This window comes from Mycteria americana, chromosome 2 (genome assembly GCF_035582795.1).
Source record: "Mycteria americana isolate JAX WOST 10 ecotype Jacksonville Zoo and Gardens chromosome 2, USCA_MyAme_1.0, whole genome shotgun sequence".
Taxonomy (NCBI): Eukaryota; Metazoa; Chordata; class Aves; order Ciconiiformes; family Ciconiidae; genus Mycteria; species Mycteria americana.
In genome coordinates, this window is record NC_134366.1 from 40212417 (window position 1) to 40234876 (window position 22460).

Here is a 22460-nt window from a genome sequence, read left to right on the forward strand (position 1 = left end):
CGTTTCAGAGGAGTGAGCGGCCCCTTGCTGTCGTGAAGGAGAAGATGAAGGTGCCTTCCCTTTGGAGACAGCTAAAAGCTGTGGGCCACCAATGAACGGAGGCACTGTCTGCAGTCCGTGGTAAGGCCCTGGAGCTGAGGGACAGGACTGAAAATGTGCTCTTCACTCCAGCGTTTCCACCATGTGACACTGCACCAGCACACCAAAGGGGGATATTTATGCTGCTTTATTCTAGGTATAGGTGTCTGATCTCTTCTCTGGTGCCGAGGCTCCAGACACAGCCAGCGATCTCCAGAGGGCAACTGGGGGAACCTAAATTAAAAGCGTAGTGTTTTCGTTTGACTATAATCTGAGTCTAGCTCCTGCATTAAGCACTTCAGCCAAATGCTGAAGGTCAGATGGCGTGGGCCATCTTAGGTGTCTCTTTGCTCAGTGTGACCCTTCGCACTCCGATTTCTGCGATTCCTGATTTTGCCTGTGCTCTCAATGTAGCACCTCCCCGTCTGACTCAACTTCTGAATTTCTAGCAGAGGGCCAAGTGCCTCAACTGTGGCATTTCATTTCCCTTTATTCAACTTAATCGTGAAATATCAAGCTCTTGCAATACGCAGCCGTGTCAAGAGGTAAAAATAAACATGCGGCTCTTTGGATTATTCCGCATACACGAAGTCACTCGTGTTTGTCTCATGACAAACATAAACAAGTATGTATGGGGTAAGTAAGGGAACGCTGGCCGTGCTTGCTTTGCGTACGGTAACCGTCAAGTTGCAGTTTTCGTTAAGCTGTTAATATTCCAGGCCTCCGTGCTTCTTTCCTTTACTAATGAATGGATCGAACTGGACTCGTCGGCTCCCGCCCGCCGTGAGCTCCGGAGAAGCCCCGGCGGCGGCCACGGGTCACCTCACGGCGCGCGGGAACGACCGTTGGGCCGCCGCCCGCGCGCCCTTCCTGCGTGCCCTGGCGGCCGCCGCCCCGCGCCCCGGCAGGGGCAGCCCCTTTGACAGGCACGGGCACGGGCACGGGCGCGGGCATGGGCACGGGCGCGGCCGCTGGGCAGGGAGGGTGAAGGGCACGGGGCCCCGACGGGAGGGGTGGGAAGGGCTGGCGGCGCCTCGGGAGCCGCCGTCCGGTGCGAGCAGCGCTGCGCCGACCCCGGGGGAGAGGAGCTGAGAACGGAGGATGCGGCCGGGCGGGGGGCGCCGAGGAGCGGGCTTTTCTGTGCTAGCCGGGAGCGCCTGGGCGGAGAGGGAGCGTGTGGAGGAATCCGGCGATAACCCCGCGGCGAGGGAAGGGGCCGGCCGCCGCCGGGGCGGGCGCGGGTCCTGCCCTCCGGCGGAGCGCCCCCGAGCTGCCGGAGCGGGCTGCTGGCGGCGGGGCCGCCCAATCCGCGCGGGGCTGGCCCCTGTGATTGGCAGCGGCGGGCGGAGGGGGGGCGAGCCCGGCTCGCTCACTCTGCCTTCCCCGGAGAGTTTCCTAGCGGGGGCGGCCGGGGCTGCCTCTCCTCTCGGCGCTGCCGGCATTTCCCCCCCCCGGGGCTGCTGCCGAGCATTGAGCCGGGGGAGGCGGCGGCGGCACCAGCAGAGAGCGAGGGAAGCAACCACATGAATCAGTTTCTCTCTGTATCCGGCTCCGGGCAGAGGCGGCGACCATAGCGGGGAGGAGGGGAGAGGGGGAAAAAGCGGCTACTGCAGCGGCAGCGGCAGCGGCGGCAGCCGGGGGGCTCCCCTTGCCACCTTGCCGCCGAGGTGGGTAGCGGGGGCGCAGCGTGCGGGAGCGGGCCGGCTGCGGGGTGAAGGCATCGCGGGTAGCGGCTCGGGAGGGTGGGAGGGCTGGGGGTGCTGCTGCCCGGGCCGCGGCTGTAGCCGCCCTGAGGCGGCTGGATGTCGGCAGGCAGCGGGGAGAGGAGAAAAGTTGCCGATGGCGCCTGGGAGGGTGCCCCGCGGGGCGGCGGCGGCGGCGTTGCTCGTGTTCCGCCGCTTCTCGCCGTCGCGCGTGGCCGGAGAGGGGCTGCGGCGGGTCGTCCCCGCGGTGCGTGGGACGGGCTTTCCCCCGGGCTGGGGCCGGAGGGTTTGGGGTGTGTTGTTCTTCAAGTTCTCTTTTCGCTCCCGCTTCGTTGCTCTGCGATTGTGGGTTTCACCGTAGGGGTGAAAATACCGCCATCAACGTCTCTCTTGTTTTCCTGGTTGAGCAGCCCGAGCAGCGCAGTTCCTCCGGTCCCCCCCAAACCTTCCGCCCCCCGGAGCGGGCAGCGGCCGGGGCGGGCCGGCCGCTCTCCCCCGCGGCGGGACTGCGCTCCGTGCGCGCTCGGTTCCCGCGCGGCGCTGCTGGCGTGCTGCGCGGCCCCCCGCGGCGCTGTGCCGCACCGGACCCGCCGGGTCGCGCCTGTGCCTTGCGTGGCGCCTCGCGGAGACCCTCCCCTCCCACGCGTGTGCGTGTAGGGGAGCGCGCTGGGGGGTCACGCTCCCCCGCCCGCCGCCGCCTCGTGTGAGGGCAGGCTGTCACGTTTCGTTTCTTTTCCTTCCCCAGGTGCTGAAGGACTGGTGCTCGCCGAGACGCAGCCGAGACGTTTGTCCCCCCTCCTGGAGCTACGCGGCCTCAGCTGCCAAATGTGCGGAGGGGAGAGACTTTTGCTCAAAATCCCCCGATCGTAAATATACAGAAAGCGGAAGAAGAGCCACCGCCGAGCAGCTGCAGGAGGAGGGGAGGGGGACAGCAATATTGTTTCTGCCGTAGTCAGGGAGGCTGATGGCGGAGTTTGGCAGCGGTGGCGGCACCGGCGGCGGGGGGCTCCCTTCCTCCCCGGGGCCGGTCCAAGGGAAGGTGGCCTTCAAGGCAGGAGATGGGGAAGGAGGAGGCGGAGGCGGCGGCGGCGGCGGGAGATCCCGCTTTGACAGTGGAGGCAGCCGGGTCTCCAACGGGGACTGTGCCCTAGCGGGAGCCGGCGAGGAGCCGGGATCAGCTCCTCCTGCAAGCCCGGAGAGCAGCAGCAAAGAGAAAGGATTTTCCACCAGTCAACAACGAGAAGGCAAACCCGGCATCCCCCGGAGGAGCAGCATAATTAAGGTAAGAGCACTTGCTCCTCCCTGTCGGGGTCTTGGCTCTTTCTCTGTGACAGGGAGATGCGGGCGATAGATTTGGCTCACAGAGCCTTGGCTCTAGATGAAAGGATAGGCGGCTTCCCCCCCCCCCCCCCCCCGCCCCTCCCCTGTGGTGAGGGGACTCGATTTTTCCTTTGTCAGAAGTGGACAACGGTGAGAGGATGGCTTTGTACAGATCCACGCTTGGGGGTTGGGGGGGCGTGATGTTTTGAGGTTTATTGAAACAGAAGGCTCTAACTCCTGTTGGAGAAGGCGAAAGAAACTAGCTGGCTTGTGAAAAGACAACATGGGCACCAGCCTGGCAGGGAAAGACATGGATTACACGGCATCCTTGTTATTTGGGATGCACCTGTGCAGAGCAATTTTGTGGTTCCATTGGCTTGTGTGTGTGACAGGCACACAGCAGGTGATGAGAGATTCGGGATCTCATTGGGCTGGGGGTGGGAGAAGGTAGAATAGGGAGCATTTTTCTTGTTAAAAGTGACAGCTCGTTTAACAGTAGGCTGTGTTGTACTTCACCTACAGAAACATCTTTATTTATACTTAGCTCTGCATATTCTGAATGCTAATGTTTCAGCTTGAAAAGTAGGAGGAGCATCAATGGTAGAATGTAGATTAGGGAAAAAGGAATGGGAGTGTTTTTTAATACAATTACTTAGACAGATACAGTTGTTCTCTTTTCTTAAATGCACGGTTCCTGAGAGATGACACTTTGTCTTGGGTTAGCTTTCCCAACTCCAGTGTAAAGGTTGAGAGAACACAGAAAAATTACTCCATTGGTATAAGGGCTGTACTAGCCGTAAAATGAAGCACAGCTTCAAGTACTTAAGAACTGAGTTTAATCAAGATCAGCTAGATCAAAATCAAAATCAGCTAGATATTTATATGCCTCCAAAATCAGCATATGAAGTTCTCTTGGCTGGATGATAGAAAAACACATGTGGAAATTCAAGACTAGTAGCGTATCTCAAGTTGTGTTACCGTCTCCTGGACCTTGCTATAAAAACCAAGGGGAGAGCAAGGGCAGTCAGCAGTGGAACACATTTGACAGCCTGCACCCACCCTTCCTGTTCAGGCAGTGATGTTGGGTGTGTACGTTTGTGTGTGTGTGTGTGTGTTAAAGAAATTATAACAATAGACAAGGGGCAACTGAGCTTGGTGTTGGAATAACTTAGTATTTACTGGATTTGCCAGTGATTTTTTTTACAGGTCTGATATTCCCTAACACTGTTTTGTTTCTTCTGTGGTAGCCCAAGAAAGATACTAGCATTTTGCAGTGTGTGTCATGCCATCATACTACTTCGTAGTGTATGATTTGATTATACAGCAACCTTCTGCCTCTCTGGGGACCAAACAAAGATACAATACCCAGGGATTCGTGATGTATTAAGATCAAGAAGCATGAGATAAGGGAATATGTTTTGGATTACATTTCATGAATACCTAAGTCAAGGTTCTTAGTTTCTACAGAAATGATAGCACTTTGGAATATAAAATTATTCAACTTTCTGGTATTATTACTGATGAATACCTTTTTGCAAATGTGAACAGTAATCTGTTTAGCTGCCAAGACCTGATTACTACAACTTTGTGTTACCGTTTGAATAATTATGACATGAGTGGAAAAATTTGACAACACTACATTTGAAGTTATGTGGTCCATATTTATTTTAGATATGACTGTTTTAATACTTCTGGGAAAAATCACTTGTCTTCGTTTATAGTGAATATTCTTCTGCCTGCTTAGTTCAGCAGTTCACAGGTAGTTTGAATCCGGTTGTGTAGGTGCCTAGTTTTCGATATGAAACCTTTTGGAAAATCTGGCATGAGTAGTAAACCTTAACATGCTTCTTGTTGTCTGCTCTTGAGAGCAAAAGTCTGTAAAACAGAGTGGAAAAAGTAAAATGTAATCTATTTTTGGAAAATGTTCCTGGAGTTTTAAATAACCTAAATTGATGATGTAAAACGGCTCTTAAAGAATATATGGAGTAACCTCAGGATAAACAGGTCTGTGCCATGCAGATTTCATACCTTCATGCAAAACACAACATTGTTAGTTGATCTGTAAAATGCATGTTTATGGAATATCTAATACTTCAAATGTTTTTCCTGCCGATTACTGTGTAGGCTTTTGGGTCACAAACAGAAAATGGATGTTGGAATAATAGTTCCAGTTGAGACTAAATTCTTTAGGACTGCATGTTTGTGCATGAAAATTAGGAGCACAGAAATGTATTTTATTTTGGTTTTGGTCTGTCCTTCCAGTGGTTGTCTATTTTCATACTTCTTCTCAGAGCAGTTGCTGCCTTTTTTTCCTTTCCTTTCTTACGTGCAGTCTCTGTGCTTTCTCTTTTTTCATTGGTTCCATATTTTTTTCTTTCTATTTTTATTTATTTTGTGCACCTGCATAATTTTGACTTTGTTTCTTGTTTGGTACAAGAGGATATACTCTTCGAGGCTGAAGTGTCATCTAGGATGATGACAGGTGGTAGGGCCACTATTACTGGAAAAACTAATATGATCTTCATACCATGGTAGTTTACTTGGCCTTTCACTCTCATATATAAGCTGCCTTTAGGCTGAAAGTGTTAAAGATTGTATCCTTCATTTGTAGCAATTTTTATGGAATAGCCTATTTCATTGCTTACCTTCGCTGAACCAAATTTGAGGGCTAGGGACTGCATATCTGTGTTTATAGAGACTTTTCCACTTTCTATTTCTTACTTTCCGTATTTATGAGATTCTGATTTTTCAGAGGTGATAGTCATGACACATTGTGCATTCATGGGATTTAGGCTCTTCAGATACATGATTTGTGAACCAATTTATGTACCGTTTATTTGTACGTAGTGGGTTTTTTTGGTCACTATTTTGTTTTTCCACAATATTTTCCTTGGTGGAACTAGCTATGGTTTCCTAGAATGTAATTTCCTACAACAGTTCCTTTAATATTCTGTAAAATGAATTTACAGTGAGTCCATCTTGCAGTTCAAAGTGGATTTAAGCATCCTGTGAACTTCTTCTCTTAGGTGCTCTGACAGTTGGCAGTGGGCTTGCTTTATTTTTGTGTGAGGTTCCTCTGCATCTTTCTTAAAGAGGCTTTCAGGTGGTAGGAGTTTGAGAATCTTTAACGTGGCAAATGACTTGTGTATATTTTTCCTCAGAGCTGCTTGCTTGCAGGGGTCTCCAGTAGATGCTTACGGAACCTCACAGTTTGTCAGAACTATAGACCTAGACAGAAAGAGATCCAGTGGGATAAATATGTCTTTATTAGAAGAGATGTTACAGTAATAAAATGAGAAGAGATACACTTAAGAGAGACTGCAGTTATTTAGGAAGACAACAAAGAGAAATAAATGGAGAAAGGTGGCTTGGCATTGTGTGAGCAGGAGTGTTCTTATCAACATGTGTCTGGAAGCAAAGTCCAGGGGTTTTTTTTTTTTGCACATAGTAATACTGATCTTAGTGTCAATAAATTTCTTGGCCGATAACTTAAACAAATTTGTATCTCCCTTTTTTATTCTGGGTCTAAACTCAAGCTTTCATTTTGTAAAGTCATGCACTTGCTGAGCATTGGCAACTCCTAAGTTCCAAAGTCTGTGAGAAGAGAGGAATCAAATTTAGCAGGTAGATATTCTAGGGTATAATTTTCAGCAGAGCTTTGCTTTTGAAACTAAACATTCTTATATCTGTGTCTCTGTGACTGGGGAGTTCTACAGCATGTGCATCAAGATCATCTTTTTTCTTATTAAAATGCCAGCATATGTTATTATCTCGTTCAATCTTTTATGATGTCTAGTTCATACTGTATACCTGTTTGTATCAGGTGTACAAAATATGAAATATGGAGAATGTTATGCAGGATTTTCTACCACTGTGATTGTTTTAAAGGCTTTAATAAACCCTTTTGCATTCACGGTAAACTCCAAAGTAGTATTTTCAGTAGATCTGGGTTCTCTGCAGTCCTAAATTACCTTAGCCACAGTGGTGTGTTAGCAAGTCTTCGTGGAGACCCAGGAATAGATCAGCTTTCACCTGAAAGAATATAAAGGAGTTAGGTTGCTGGAATCAGCTTAAAGTATATGAAATTACCTGATTTTTCAGTCATCTTTCATATTGGGAAGGAAAACTGTGTAGTGACACTGTTGAGATAATGTGTGTGTGTGTGTATATATATATATATATATATATGCATTTATGCCCAAGTAGCTTTGCAATGTGCTGGACATTTTCAAGTAAACTTGATCGAGCAGTCACAGGCTCAAAGGTGCTAAGGCTCCTTAAGTTCAAAGAAACCAGCCATATAGAGGAAAGGAGGAGAAAACTAGCATGTATGTACTTTCTCCATGCCCTTTCCCCTTGGAAACAAAAAAGTTATGGTATGAGCTGAATTATTCCTAGTCACAGAAGATCCGCGTGGAAGAAAGACATGAATGTCCCAGCAATAGGAGATATTTTGCTCAGAATGCACATGCTAATTGACACCAAAATTGACACCACAAAAAAGCATATATTTAGGAAACAAGGCTGTGATCGTTGAGCTACTCCTACGTCTTCCCTTGGGCAGGCTTTCAACTAGACAACCAAAGAGTAGATTTTTCTGAGGAGCTGTTTCTGGATTTGTTTTGTTTGTTTGCTTCTTCGTTTCTTCTTGCTGATTTATTGTAGATCTATCTCATCTGTTTGGTTTGTCAGGTAGTACGAGAGATCTGAATGGCTAACTGCAGCTTCATAAATCCTGGAGCTTTCTTTTAGAGGATACTTTCTCTTTGAGTTGTTGGACTCTCAGCTAGACTATAGAAGGTTACCAGCACCTATCAGTATTTGTATTCCTCCTTTTTCATCCTCTACTACTTATTGGGTACTGGCTTTCTAATTTTAAAAAACATAGTCTATATTTTAAAACAATACTTAACACCATATAGTAGCTCTCCCTAAATCATGTTTTCTGTCATACAAAAGCTGTATACCTTAGGTATTTGCATATAGTATAGTATATATACATTAGACATATATAATCAGGCATTTTACTACTTGTTAATAGTGACACTGGACTGGGATATGTGTTATGTCACAGCCACTGAGTATGTTGTGCATTGCATTTGGTATATATTTTTATTTGCATTAGTAATTTCTGTAGACCACAGTAATCAAAATTTTATTTGGATATATGTAATACTATTAAAAAAAAGAAACAAAAGGTGTTTGTGGAAACAGATACACGATAGTATTCACTTTACCCAAGTTCAGCATGTAATTTAGTTAGCTTACTTACTATAGCCCATGAAGAGAAAGTATTTTTTCCAAAAGATGACTTGGAGCGGGAGCTTAATTTGGATGAATTTAGCTTCTCTCAGTTCCCTTCTGGAAGAGTTTATCTGCCTATTTCTGTTGACTGAGTAAAGAGCTTGGCTAGAGTGAATAATAGCAACTCCTTCACCCCCTCCACCCCCAAATCCTTAGAATATCCACAAAACATGTTCAGTCTGTTCAGTCGTGAAAAAAAAAAACAATTAATGGAATTTAAAAATCATTATGAATACCTGATGAGGTTTTTTATGCCTATTGCCAGGCTTGATCAGACTATTAGTTTAGGATTTTTTTTAAACTAGGAATTAGAGGAGTGGTCTCCTACCCATGGCTCACAGAAATACATTGTGCCCATGATTTGATTGCATTCATGGAAGATTAAAAAAATTAAACTGAGACTGACAGGACAAGTTAATTGCGTAGTTTCCCAGTCTTTGCTGGTCCATGGGTGATAATGCCGTAGGTCTTTATATTATTCTGACAGACTCTATTAAAAAAAAAAACCCTCTAAATAAAATTTGCCAATTGTCTATCTTAAGGGCCAAGTGAACTTAAAATGTGTGTTATAATACTAGTATATTGATTCTAAAATATTTATCTTTGCACACAAATTTGGGATTTTGTTCAAAATTCAGAAATCTAAATATAAATAGACTAGCAGATTGATTTCAGGGAATAAAGGTGTATAATAATTTACGTTTAACATACATGGAGAAGAGGAAAATATGATAAAAAGCAGCAGCATATGTGCATTGAAGAATGCTTAAAAATAGAGCTGGAAGAGACCTGAAGAGGTCAGCCTACTCTGCTCCACTGCTCTGTTACAGGATCAACTGTTAATAAATGTCAGTATGATGCTCTTTGTCTTTTAATCACCTTTTGTTTGTGATCCTTCTATGCAGAACTGCTGGCTGATTATTCCTCTTTGTATATCGGCAAAAGCAATCATCTGCACGGAGATTAAAAGCTTGTACTTGTCCTACTGACTGCATTCTAATTATTTCAGATCATATCTTCAATTTGTCAGGTTCTTTCTGATTTGAACTTAACATCTAACATGCATGCAACTCTTCCATCTTCAGGTGAACAGCCAGATTTAACTATTCTCTCATTTCCATCATACAATGAGATATGATTTTTTTTTCATTAAATGATTGTAGTTTATGGGTTTTAAATATAAGTTCAAATTTTATACTCCATGGTTAAACTAAAAATCAGTTATTTTTACTCTTTACCACCTGTAAACTGGGCAATATGCTGTTGCAGAATCTAGTGCAGAAACAGAATTTATGAGAAAATGTCTTTCCTTCTAAATATATTAAAATAATAGACAGTAAGTACAAATTTATAATATACCTACTAGATTGCAGTGCTGGCATAAAAAAGGCTGCTTTGAAAGGGGCTGGTTTGTTTGTCTTTAAGGAGGGTAAGTAGCAAGTGTCGTTTTCCCTGTTTTGCAGTTGTGTTTATAAAGACTATCATTACTGTTTTACAGTCACTTTTCACATCTGGCATGCCTTTTAAACGTGGGGTAGTGCCATCGCTGTACTTACTTCTCCCTGTTGTAGGAGATTATGTATGGAGCGATCCTTTGGAAGGATATGTTGCCCATCTTGGCTGCAGTACGTCTCTTAATTTCTACTTAACTAGTTACTTTTCAAGAACTGTCAGTATAGGCTCATCTATCCCTTGCTTCTGAAAAGGAGCATGCCTGAGTTCACCCACCTCTTGCCTCCTAGACCTTGACCCCACAAAACGTCAATGTTCAAGACAGTGAAGAGTGCAATATAGCACGTGACTGGAAATCAGCAGTACTGAGGATCACAGTGTTAACTGCTGCAGCCTTGGGAAAGTTAAATAGATGTGATTCATTTCTGCCTCTCGTGGGATTTCTTTTAATGTCATTTGACCCTTTGGAATAAGTAATAAAATATCCCTGAGTACTTCAGATTGTATACTGTGCTCAGGGATCTTTTCAGATACCAAATGTTCATGTTCTGGAAATTGTAGTACATAGTTCATAAGCGCAGGCAGACAGGAAGTGCCTTTAAACAAACAAACAAACAAAACCCTTTGGAAAAATATAAAATACAAGATATTAAGCTGGATTTCCAAATTGACTGTAAAACTATTTACTTTAATAAAAGAAACTTATTTTGGTATAAGAAATAGGTATCTTGCAAATATACAGCAGATAATTGATACTAAGCATATTAGTATCATGACTGTCCTAATACCTTTGCTAAAATTGCTGAAAATGGTTTGATATTTCCTCTAGATTATGAGATAATCAGTATTGCAGAAGAAAAAGAATTGCTGCTGTTTTGTTAGAAAGCACTTTCACAGAATTTTCAAGTTCTCCTTATGGTTGAGCTTCTGTGATTATAACTTCTTTTTTCTTTCCCTATTTTCTTTTTTTTTTTTGGTCCTTTTTTCTTAGCAGCATTATTATTTTGCCTTCCTTAAAAAAGGCAGAGCATTATAAAGTTCTGTGTGTGCTTTGATGCGTTGGCATCCATGTGTGTGAACATGTCCCCGTCCTTTACCCCCCTTTTTTGCGCAGGATAGGAGAGGAAGAATGATTGTGAAATTCTGCAGCAGCAAAACAGTCTGCATGGTTTTTGTTTCGTGAAGCACCTCTTATGATGGAAAATCCCGGATGCTTGATGTGTTTCATTACCTAGTTCCTGATGACAAAAGTGTTTGACATTGTCTGTTAACGGTTTACTCTAACCACATTTCTTAAAATAAAGTGTGAATGACTGTTTATGTAAATAAAAAAACCCTTAATTTCATTGCTTAATTCTTTATATTATTAAAGCGTAATTTGGACTAAAAGGACAGGAATTCAGCTCACTGTCAAAGCTTTTGTTTAGATTGTTTTCTTCCTACAAGTTATTGTTGGTGTTTTTAGGATAGGCAGTTGTTTAGGTAACTCTTGTAAATGGTACAGGAACAATTTAAAAAAAAAAAAGGGGGGGCAAGAGAGCGACTTTAATTTTATATACTTTACCATGCTTTTTCCGTTAGTAAATTAGAAGAATGAATATCTTTCATGTATATATTGTAGAAAAAGTTAGTTTCTGAGTTGCTGAAATAATACTTGCATTCATTGCCATATTTGTGTATTTACAAATACATACATTTTTGGTACATAGGCAGGAGAAACTCAGAAATAGTTGGAAATAAATTACTTCAGGGAATAGCTTGAATCAACTGAAATGTATTTTGCCATTTACAGAGAATGTTCACTAAATCTTTTTTTTTTTAGATATGCTGCAAGATTGTTGCAAAAAGCATTTCCAGTCTGAATCCTAGAGTTACAGACTAATATTTATGTGAAATGAGAACGTATTTAGTCATGGCACGTTACTACCACATAGTGGAGAAAGCTAGAGCAGACATAAGTAGTTTGAGTTTGGATAGTGTTATGTTTTTCTTGCCTTTGAAGAACCCCCAAGAGCATTTTATGGCTTACTGGATGTACTTTGTTTGTTAAACTCCAACTCCCCTTTATTTTCTCTTTGTTCCCAGTTGTAGCGGTTGCAGTGATGCATCTCACAAGCATTGTTTGAGGGTGACACTTGTCAGCTTTATTTGTTCCTCATCTTAAATAACACGTACCATATGCCTCACGCTTTGTCCTTCTTCAGTGAATGGCCAGCCTGATTTGGAATCTGCTCTGAGAGTGGTGGTATAGCGTGAAGGCACTGAGTGCTTTTAGTTGTGTTACCTTTTGTAGATTTAGAAGTAAGGCTGTGGAAGAAGTCGTATCATTAGTCTTTTTACTATCCTGCTTGGCCTGGTTCCGGTTTGTGTCACCTTGTCTATTGCGTCACCCTGTCCGTTTGTCCCTCCCCTTCTTTGGTCTCTCCCTGTCCCTCATACAGCTTGGCCTTTCTGCTTTAGCAGCAGAGACCACAGGCTGCCCGTACTCTGCTTTTCTTTAACAGCTAGTGGAGATCCTTCTATTCCCAGCAAAGTGCTGGAACAGAGCAGAGCTATCCATGTGGCGTCTGCAGTACTGCAATAGTTCATGTCTGCTTGTGAATCCCCAAAAAGGAGGAACAGAAAGAGAGTACAGGTTCCAGTGCAAGGCTGTTGACCTTCACAGTGGGTTTAAGTCCCACAGGGTTTGAGGCCTGAACCTACGATGGAGGCTGACTGCACAGCTTAGGGTAGATGCATCTGTTTCCCCCAGTCTTCAAAAGTTGCCAGCCCTTGTCAATTTAAGAAGGGCTGTCCTGGCTCAGACGGAAAGTCCATTTGGCTCATCAGCTTGCCTCCAACAGCAATGGCTATGAGAGAGAAGAGTAGAAAAAGCCTCCTTTCCTGACATCTGCTCCCAGCCTTAAGTGATTTGGAGTTAAGGCATCTTTGTGTTTAATAATCCTTACAGGTTTTTTTTCCCCATTAATTGTCAAAGGCCAGTTTGACTTTTGTAAGCTTTTCACCAGTGTAACGTCCTGTGGCAGTTTCTTAACTACGTGTTGTGTGAAGAAGTCCTTTTCTGCCTGGTTTTACCTGGCAGCTACTTACTTGTTTCCCTGATAACCCCTGGTTCTTGTGTTAGATAACAAACAATGGTTTTGTACTCACTTTCTCTATTCCACAAATGAGTTAAAAGGTGTTCATCACATTTGCTTTATGTTATCTTTTTTTTTCCCCAGGCTAAAGAGTCTTAATGTGTTTAGTTGTTCCACCTGTTGAAGCTTTTCTGTGCTTTTTTCATTCTGATGCCCTTTTATGCATTTTTCCCTTCCATTTTATTAAATTTTTGCAGTGTGTGACTAAAATGATGTTCCAAATGTATGCCAGACAAAGGTGTAAATCCACTATGGCATAATGAAGGTTTAGCAATATTGTGATACTACGTTGGAGTGTAATTTATTTATTTTTAGTGTTGTCATCATCAAAGATTTGAATGGTATCACTGTCACTAATGGGAGAGTGCTGTTAAAACCTTTTACTAAATATTTAAAATCTTCTCTTTGAAGAACTGTGTAAGAATGTCTCGGCTGGTGATGATGCTTGTGTTGGAAGTGGCTGGCATTAACATCTTTGCAGGAGACTGAAGTTCTGTTCGAAATCTTTTAACACATTATAAAGTCTTTTTATGGTACTGGTGACACAAGACATTCCTGATTAGCACATCTAGCTTCTAGCTATGGTCAAGTACATTTGTTTGCCCAGTAACAGAATAAAATAGCATGGACGTTGCATAATGCTGAAAAATATAGTACTAATAAAAGTGGTTTCATTTTATAATAAGATGTTAAATATGAAAGAGTAAGGACCTTGTTTTTGAAAATGCAGTCTGATAGTATTTTGGATGTCCTAGATTTTCGGATTTTAAGTTTCTTGCTCAATACTCATGTTAATGGATTATTTTAGCCAATCTTTTATTTCTTTTGCTTTTATAGTGTCAGAGTGTGTCAGAGTCCAGAAGAGCCAAGAGGCATTTCTAGTCTTTAGGAAACTCACCCAAAGTCTACCAATGAGATCAGATAGCTTCCTGAAAATAGGAGAGCACCTAATGTTTCACTTCAGAGAAGAATTTGTCTGAGGATTAAAAAGGTTATTAAATGGTTACAGTAAGCAATGAAGGATAAAAATAACTAGAAGTTTTTAGGTCCCACAAGATTGGTACAACAGCATTATCTTGGAAGGAAATCCCAACACTTTGTCACTTGAGCTGTTGAAAATAGAAATGGTGTGAGGCGTCTGTTAGGATGCTCTCCTGAGTTTTTCTTAGGGTTATCTCCTTTTTTTTTCCTCCATCGTTTTCTTTTTTTTCCTTTCTCCTTTGAGGAGGGAAATTGCTTTGTTTTCTTTTTCCCTTCTTCAGAACTTTCTGGCTACTGAAAAGGAGAGTAATCCCTATTAGCCTATTCCTTCTCAATTGGGCTGCTGTGTTGAGACAGAAGACCCCTTTGTTATTCCTGAATTCCTGAGGATTCCTGAATCCTCATGCTTTTGTGTGTCCACTTTGTGACAAAGTCCAGTGCCTGACTTATAACTTCTGAGCATCACTGTCAGCAACATTACCTTTATGTAATTCTTAAGTTTCAAAGCTTCAGATAATTCTACTGCTTGTTTTAAAATGTCTGATTATGACTTATTTTTATTCTGTTGGAAAGTGATACACACTCAGTTGGAGTAACAGGAATAGAACATGACATGGATTTACATTGTTTTACATGTGGAAATTAATATTTCTGTCCATAAATATTGAACTTAACCTCCCAAAACAGTAGTTTAGGAATTCCTGCCTTGCCAGGAGAAAATTTACCTTTTTTGTCCTGGTAATTGCTGATTAATTTTTATATTAACCAGAAACCATAGCTCAAATATATACTTTCAGTGTGGTTGGCTGCAGCAAATATATATATATTTTTCTTCCACATCTAATCCCAAATTCAACTCTGTCCTTAGTGGATATATAAAATTTACAATAATAATTGGGGGGGGGGGGGGGAGGTAAGAGGGATAAAAAAGAGCCTTGTGATTAAAATTTTGGCCTCTAGAAGATGATTTGCAAGATTAACCACTTGCCACAGACCTAAGAATCTGGAATTAATTAAAAAAAAAAAAAAAGACTCTGATGTTTAGATTTATAGTACAGTCTGCAAACAATCCCCGCATATATTGGAAATATTCTCAAGTGAATCATTAATTACTGAATTTATTTCAGGTCTTTTTCACTTTTTCTGGTGAATTTAGTAAAATTATATTAGGAAATACCATTAACTAAATGTGTCTTTTGCTGAAAAAACATACCACCCTGTGATTTAACATGGTGCCTAATGGTCCACCATGAAATAGGTTTTATATTAATTCAATAGATGCTCAGAGTGCTTGATTAAGTGGTACTTGTGGCTGAGGTGATGGAGAAACAAGAGTTTTCTGATACGTTCTGTTAAAATACAGCATAGCTGTTAAGTGTTTAAAAAGTTTTTGTATAAAACAAATACAAGTGAAATTATTTAGTATATAAAACAGAAAGGCAGAGCCAACATTATGTTTTTTTCTGTTTGGTTCAGAACCTTACCCCTATCTGCCATGTCACTAAATTTTGCAAGAGTCAAAATTGGTCATAATGAGAGCTACTCCTTTTTTTTTTGCTTACTACTTAAAGTATTAAATACTTACAATACAGTTCTGTATTCTGGAAAGGCACACCTCATAACCCTTCCTTATTTTAAATGTGTGATCTGCACCACGTACAATGGTTGACAGGAATAAATCATGGGCTTCTACTGCAAACTTCTGTCTGCTGCTTTGATCATAAGCCAGGTGGGCTCTTGTATTTGTTTACTTCTTTATTCCAGGATTTTTCAAAAATATAATACAGAGTGAACTCTTACTCCATTGATTAAAAATCTTACATAATTGTTAACAATGCAGTTGTATGAACCTTTCTCTTTTTACTTGCCTAGAAGACATCACTAACAAACTTCTGCAGGTCCTTGCAGGACAATGTAAACAGTATTGGTCTTGCACTGGTCAGCTGATCATGCAGTTTAATGCCCTTTGTAACCTTCCCTATCCTTGAATTCTGATTGTATTCAGGATAAAACCAGTACTATTGAATATTCCTGTCCGTGAAGTTGGCTTGCAGTAAGTCCTCATGAAAAGCAGGCTCATAAGCATAGTAGTAACTTCTTCAGCCTTATCCTTAAACTTTTTGGGACTCCCCAGCTGAATTTTCTTTCCTTTGTTGATCCCCCAGTTGCTTTAGATAGTGCTTACTCTTTGAGATAAAGTGTATGAAGTATGTTTTGCATTCCTGTTATGTTTACCTACAGTACTGTCTAACCTTAACATTCAAAAATCACAAGTCAAGTCCTCAAACTCTGATTGTCTTTAAAAATCATAAGACACGAAAATTAATATATTTGTTTCTTTTCAGTGGTCGTTTGACTTAAGCCATTCTGCATGTGCACTACATTTTCCAATTCTTGACATACGAATGTGTGAATACATATAAAATCCAAGTGAATTTGAAGATTCTGAGATACAAGTATCCATAAGAACTTTAAGAAAACACCAAGTATCATGAGATTTGCCATAATATTTGAAAGACCATTTGATTATTATACAGACAGCTATTATGTTGGGCAGATAACAATAGATAACAGAATACAATACTGATAAATAATTTTACTTTTTATCAATTTACATACTTGGTCTTATTCTTTTTTTTTTTTTTTTTTTTATTAGCAAGGTGCTAATGTATATTTTAAGTAGTTTCAAATTCTTCCTCTTAGCAGAGATTTCATGAGTTTTGTAGTTAATTGTCTAATGTTTAGTTATGTTTAGGAAGAATGTTAATTGTTCTTTAAATTGATCCTATATTTAAACTATTTGTTTCAGCAATTTGAGAGCAATTACCATATATTTCTGAATTTTGTTAGAATAGACACCCTGCAAGCTTTATCTACCTACTGTGGTGATAACAGGAATCAGATGCTCACAAACTTTTCTGTTTAGCTGACTATTTATGAAAATTTCTCTAGAGGAAAAGAATTAGGATAAACAGTTTATAAAATTCTCAAAACTTATAACCAGTTACAGAAATCTGAGGACCTAAAGTATACCAGTTAAAAAAAAAAGTTCTGATAGTTAAAAATTCTTAAAATGCTGTTCTTGACAGGCAAAACTTCAGAAAAAAGTGAGGCCTCAATTCAAAGCTCTTAATTTGTTATACTAGAAAGGGAAAAAGATACTTCTGTATTAGTTCAGGCCAGCAACTTGGCAGGAATTTAAATCTGAGTTCAAGGTTTCTGAAACCAGAGGCTTGAGAATGTTAGCAGGTTTTAGGGCTGGTAATGAAGGGGAAATACAATGGTTTCACAGATAGCTGAGATATAAATCATAGTCACAATGTTTAAAGGAGTTACTTGAAAAATGTAGAATTACATACGATAACAAGCAGAAAGAGGTGTGTTAGGTGTTAGTGTTGCATATGTTCCTTGTTGCTAAGCAGTAGGGCAGTTTTTGAGAGCTGGTGAAAAAAATAATGGCTTTTTGGTTGTGGGTCAGGATGAGTTTTATGCCAAGAATAACGTGACCGAATGAGGCAAAATATTTTTGAGTCCTTTACCTACAACTTTGGTAGCTCATAAATGATTTCAGTATGGTATAGCATTGCGGAAAGCTACACTTACTCGTATTTTGTGGTGGTGTGGTTTTTTTTTTCTTTCTGGGATGCCAGTTAATTTCTTGCTGGAGAGTGTCTTGGGAGATCTTATTGTGAGAGGCAGTTGTTGAGCAGCAGCAAAATCCCTCTGACTTGTCAAATCATCTTCTCTCAGCATTACAGTGTATGGAATTAATGCAACATTTCTTAACCCTCCTTCTGGAAATACAGTTCTTTTTATGATGTTTCTTAGTTTATAAGATTTCTTTCTTTGTATAGGCAGAATAAATTTTTGCTTTTAATGAAAGTCATGGTCGTCTCAGGGAGGAAGCTGCATTTTCTCTCCAATGTTCCAGTGGGAAAACAAACAGGACTGCCATTCTTGCACCTGCTGCACTGAGGAAAGGGAGAAAGACAACACTTTAGAGAAAATAAAACATGTTTGGACTTCTGTCTTAAATTGCACTACTGCTCAGGGGTAAGAAATGTTCTCATCCAACTACGTTTATATAGATGATACAGGAGAATTCTCTTCACTATGTCTGTGGTCATTCTGTGCATACACTAGCTGCAGTTCTGTGAGGTAGAATTTATGCTGCTTGAAACTTCCTCATTTCCATCCCTGTTGTTTTTGTAGCTTGCCAAACTCATTATTTGTTTTAAACCAGCAATGAAAAGCCATTTCTCCTTGCCTCTAGGAAATCTTTGTTTTAATGTAATGTTACTGTAAAACATGATAAGAAATGTACTAAAACTGTAGGAGACTTTGAATCAAAACTGTTACTGAAAAATGTACTTATCTCACATTTTACGTTTTCTTTCAATATTCACAATAACTCATTGGGAGAAGGTGACACCTGCTAGAATTTTATAACCCTGTTTTGTTTATCTGTAAGAAAAAAAAAAGCCTGGTTTTAAGCTGTAACTTCAACCATGAATACTAGAAAAATTTCAGTTTATGGGCATCTTTTCTTCAGTTTTTCCTTGACCAAATTATTTTGAGATTCCTTACTAAAGGTATTTGTTATGCTCAACTTTTCACAATCTATTTTCCTCCAGTTATTGCAAAGCCTGTTAGGGATGAGACACTCGGTTGCTCTTGTATATCATAGAGAAACAAGGTCTCAGAAATCAATGTAAGGGACAGAACCGTGATCAAGAAAATGTTTCTTAACAAATACTTTGGAAAGAAATCTGGCAGTTTTTCAAATGGAGAAGGAAATAAGCACTTGATGCAAAAAGCTGTCTTTTAAGGTGGCATCATGTAAGTCCTTCACTTTTAATTCCATCCACACATCTTTTTTTTTTTTTTTCCTTTTTTTTTTGTTTTGTTTTTGTGCGAGACTGTGGGGAGTCTCTTCTCTGGCCTGCCTGTTATCTGAGTTCTAGTAGTTGACCTGTGTTGGTAGCTAAGAACAATAAAAAGAATAGTGTAATTTTATTCTTCTCTACTATATGCATAAAATTATTACATGTGTTTCTTCCTCTCGTAGCATGCGTGTCCGTTGTGTATCATTCATGTTTTTAGAACATTTTCTTTTAAAAGGGACTAGCATAAAGTTTTGTCATTTTTTTGGGCCAAACTTGTAAGCTTGTTCTATTTAGTTCAATGCGCAGGATTAATTGAATAGACTGCTTTTTTATTTTGGTGGATATACGTATTTTAAGGGGAAGACCAGTTTACCAGGAAGACAAAATATCCTATTTAATATGAGTATCATTGAATCAAAGTTGTGGTTTTCATGAATGTTCACAGAATGTTCTTGATTCATAGGATTCATTGGAAGAGCCAGATGTGTGAATAAAACTACTTGCATTTCTACTTGCATTTAAAATTGCCAAGATAAACTTAGAAGCAGAGATATTTAAAATATTCCTTATTTAATTTGAGACTTTACTAGTTACCCTTCAGGTTTATTTTGTGGCTTGGAGATGATTAACTACGCAGGAAGAGAATGTTGTGTTGCTGTGGTGTTCCAAATGGGCCAACTGCCTTCTGGTCCATAGTGATGCCAGTTTGCTGTTCCAACAAGTTTGTATCGTTAAAAAACCACACCACAAAGCAGGTCAGAGCATTAAGGGAGACTGTGTATAGAAAGGGAAAGGTACAGAGTATTAGAGTGGCACATCTCTTGTGCTCTGGTTCTTCTACATCTCATTTTCCTTTACACTTTGATAGAGCCAAGGAGAAAAGAAATGGAAAGCAGCTTAAAGCTACTTTATATATTCCCCTTGTCTTGGGGCCAGCCACAGATGTGGTAGTAGGATCCTTGCCATGAGTGATAGTAGCTTCATGAGTTGTTGCAAAGGCTCTGTATGTAAGTTCCCCAGTAAAACTCACTTCCATCTAGCCGGTGTTCCTGTTAGAAAATAAAAGGTGGGCTTTTGGAAGCTGTTGAACTGGTAGTTAGCTGCTCTGTTCCAGTGGTGTGCTGTAAAGCAAGCATGGTGGTGCAACAATTCCATCATTTGAAGTGGGTCAGAGACTTAAAAACTGGAATATAAATTCAAGTTGTTTATTCTCAAACACATCTCTTTCTTAAGGTTTCTTAAGTCTTCTGTTAAGAGTGGCCTTTCTGCATCTAGCCCATCCTATCTCCAGTGAGAGTGGGCATGCAGAGGAGTGCTTGAATGCAGGCTCTGAGAAGCATGCAAGGAAAGCAAACCTGAAGGTCATCTAGGCAAAGTATGAGCAAAAGGACAAAATAAACTGATGTGTGAGTGCCCACGGAATAGATACTAGGTGGGGACAATCTGCTCAGAAAAGTACGGCGGGGGAGTTGCATGGCTTGGCAAAGGCTGAACTCTTAATAACTGAAAAAGACAACTTGGTGCTGAATGTCCAGGCTGCCCTGTCCCTGATCCACAAGCATGGGCTGGATTCTAGCACAGGGAAGGACAAGGTACCAAAGTACTACATTGGAGCCCCTCCAGCAACCCAGGTGCTTCACGACGAGGTCACCTGGAGGATATGGTCATGCTAGGGCCGGTGCAGCCATCACTGCTGCCTTTGTCTCCTGGGCTGCCTTGTCCATGAGCTGTTGACTGCAGTCAAGGCTGCCAGCCTAGGGAAGCTGGGTGAGAGCTGCAGCAAAGCAGCTTTGTGAAGCCAAGTATCCAGCTGTGTGGCCTTGTCACCTCTGTGGAGTTTGAGAGGCCTCAGGGAGGTGCCCAGGTGCTGTGACAGCCCCTCGAGCTCCGCAGTGCTTGGGAACAAGGACAGCATCCCCCATTGTCTCAGAACCTTCAGCGTGGAGGAAGGAGACAGGCAGTGAAGCCCTGGTCTGTGCTTTGACTTTAATAATAACAATGTTCACTGCTTTTGCCCCCGCCCCCTCCCCTTTTTGCAGAGAGAAGTGCAAGGATGAAATAAATATGTATCACTTTCCCTCGGCATTGACCTAGTATTTCTCAGTGGCCTATTGCTCAAGGGTTTCTGAGTCAGAGGTGGTATTCTCATATTTAATATCTCATTTAAAGAGCAGGTTTTGCTCCCATTATTGTTCCAAGTTTCTTTTTGAACCCTGTACACTTTGGCATCTGTAGCACATGCTGTGGCTCATATCTTGAATGTGCTTGTAATGAAAAGGTACAGTCTCTTCTTTATTTTGAATCTGTCACCTGCTAGTTTAATTTGATGTCTCCTCAATTCTTTTTATAGGGTGAGATGGTGAACAATCATTCCTTATTCATGTTCTTTATTTCACTTTTTAATTTATATTCTGGTGTTACATTTGCTCTCCTATAAAGTAGTAATGTATAACTTAAAAGATTTCTTGAGATCTTGGAATCATATTTTGAACATAACAGCTGTCCAGTCTACTTGGAAAGAATGTAAGTCTTTTATTAATAATGTGCTGTGTCCCTCAGCCTCTTTTTCCTCAGTATGTGAAAGTATCTTGGCCACACCTGGAATCTCAATGCATAGGGATCTTGCAATATGTGTTGACAGAGTTAGTTTATCTGATTTAACTGTAAGCCACCTTTCACCTGTAGCAGAACTCTTCCACAGTACAGCTTATTCTGCCTTCGTGAATCTGTGTGCTGGTAGTAATTTCCCACTGATAGTCTTTGTTACATTGAGTTTCTGAAACATCTGTTACATCAACGTCCTCATTTAAAGTTCAGCATTCCTGTTTCTCCATCTTGTTTCTGTTTTATCCTCATGGACTATTGAAGTGTAGTCACTTTCTATCCTCTCTCTTACTTGAGTATACAGTATCACTGTGATTCTTCCACAAAGGATTCATCATCTTAAACTGTGTGCTCTTCAATCCTTAACAGCTTTTCTCAGCTATTAAAATTTAAAAGGTCACAGAAAAGTGTTGAATTAAATTGCTGACACTGGTCTTTTTTGGTTTAGATGAAGCCTTCTTCCAGTACGTGCTGACTCTGTTTCTTCTAGTTTTGGCAAATCTGCTTGGAATTATTCTTCCCAGAATTAGGCTCTCTAGGGCTATGAGCTTTATATTCTTTTATTTATTCTTCTTCCCTTCCATTCACCTCTTTTACCCATATAAAAAAGAAAACCCATCTTAGTTCTGCAAATTATTGGAATGATTTCATGACTTCTGTGTGTGGGAGAGAGGAAGGTTATTTTCTTCATTCTTGATGCCTTTTTCTCTTTTCAAGGAGTTCAAGCTGGCCTTTTGTTAACAGAAATTGCTTGCTGGTTGAATCCATTAACGAAGTTCTTGCATTGAACTTAAGATACCTGTGGCTGTCTCATGGTGGGTACTGGAATTACTTCTTCATGCTCAGTGGGGGGAAAATGTGGTGTGTATGAGAGATGAAAATGAACAGAAAACTGTTTCGTGATTGTCCATGGTGTTTAGTAATATACTGATGGGAATTGATAAAATCCAGTTGATCTGGAGGGTCCTTAGCAGGTCAGTCTGAATCATTTGTAA

General features: G+C 41.1%; 1 protein-coding gene across 6 annotated transcripts in view; it reads left to right on the top strand.

Annotated features, from left to right (window-relative positions):
* The first annotated feature begins 1448 nt into the window (after window positions 1–1448).
* Window positions 1449–22460, top strand: part of PLCL2 (phospholipase C like 2) — a 107374-nt gene continuing 86362 nt past the window's right edge. For 5 of the 6 annotated variants that reach the window (XR_012774225.1, XM_075493098.1, XM_075493100.1 and 2 more), the window contains exons 1-2: window positions 1449–1745; window positions 2527–3063. Coding sequence is in view for 5 of the 6 variants with exons in the window: in XM_075493098.1 (XP_075349213.1) it covers window positions 2746–3063 (318 nt within the window). In the remaining variant the exon portion in view is untranslated. Of the gene's footprint in view, window positions 1746–2417; window positions 2429–2526; window positions 3064–22460 lie in introns of those variants that run through there. The other variant, XM_075493099.1, reaches the window with a different exon arrangement.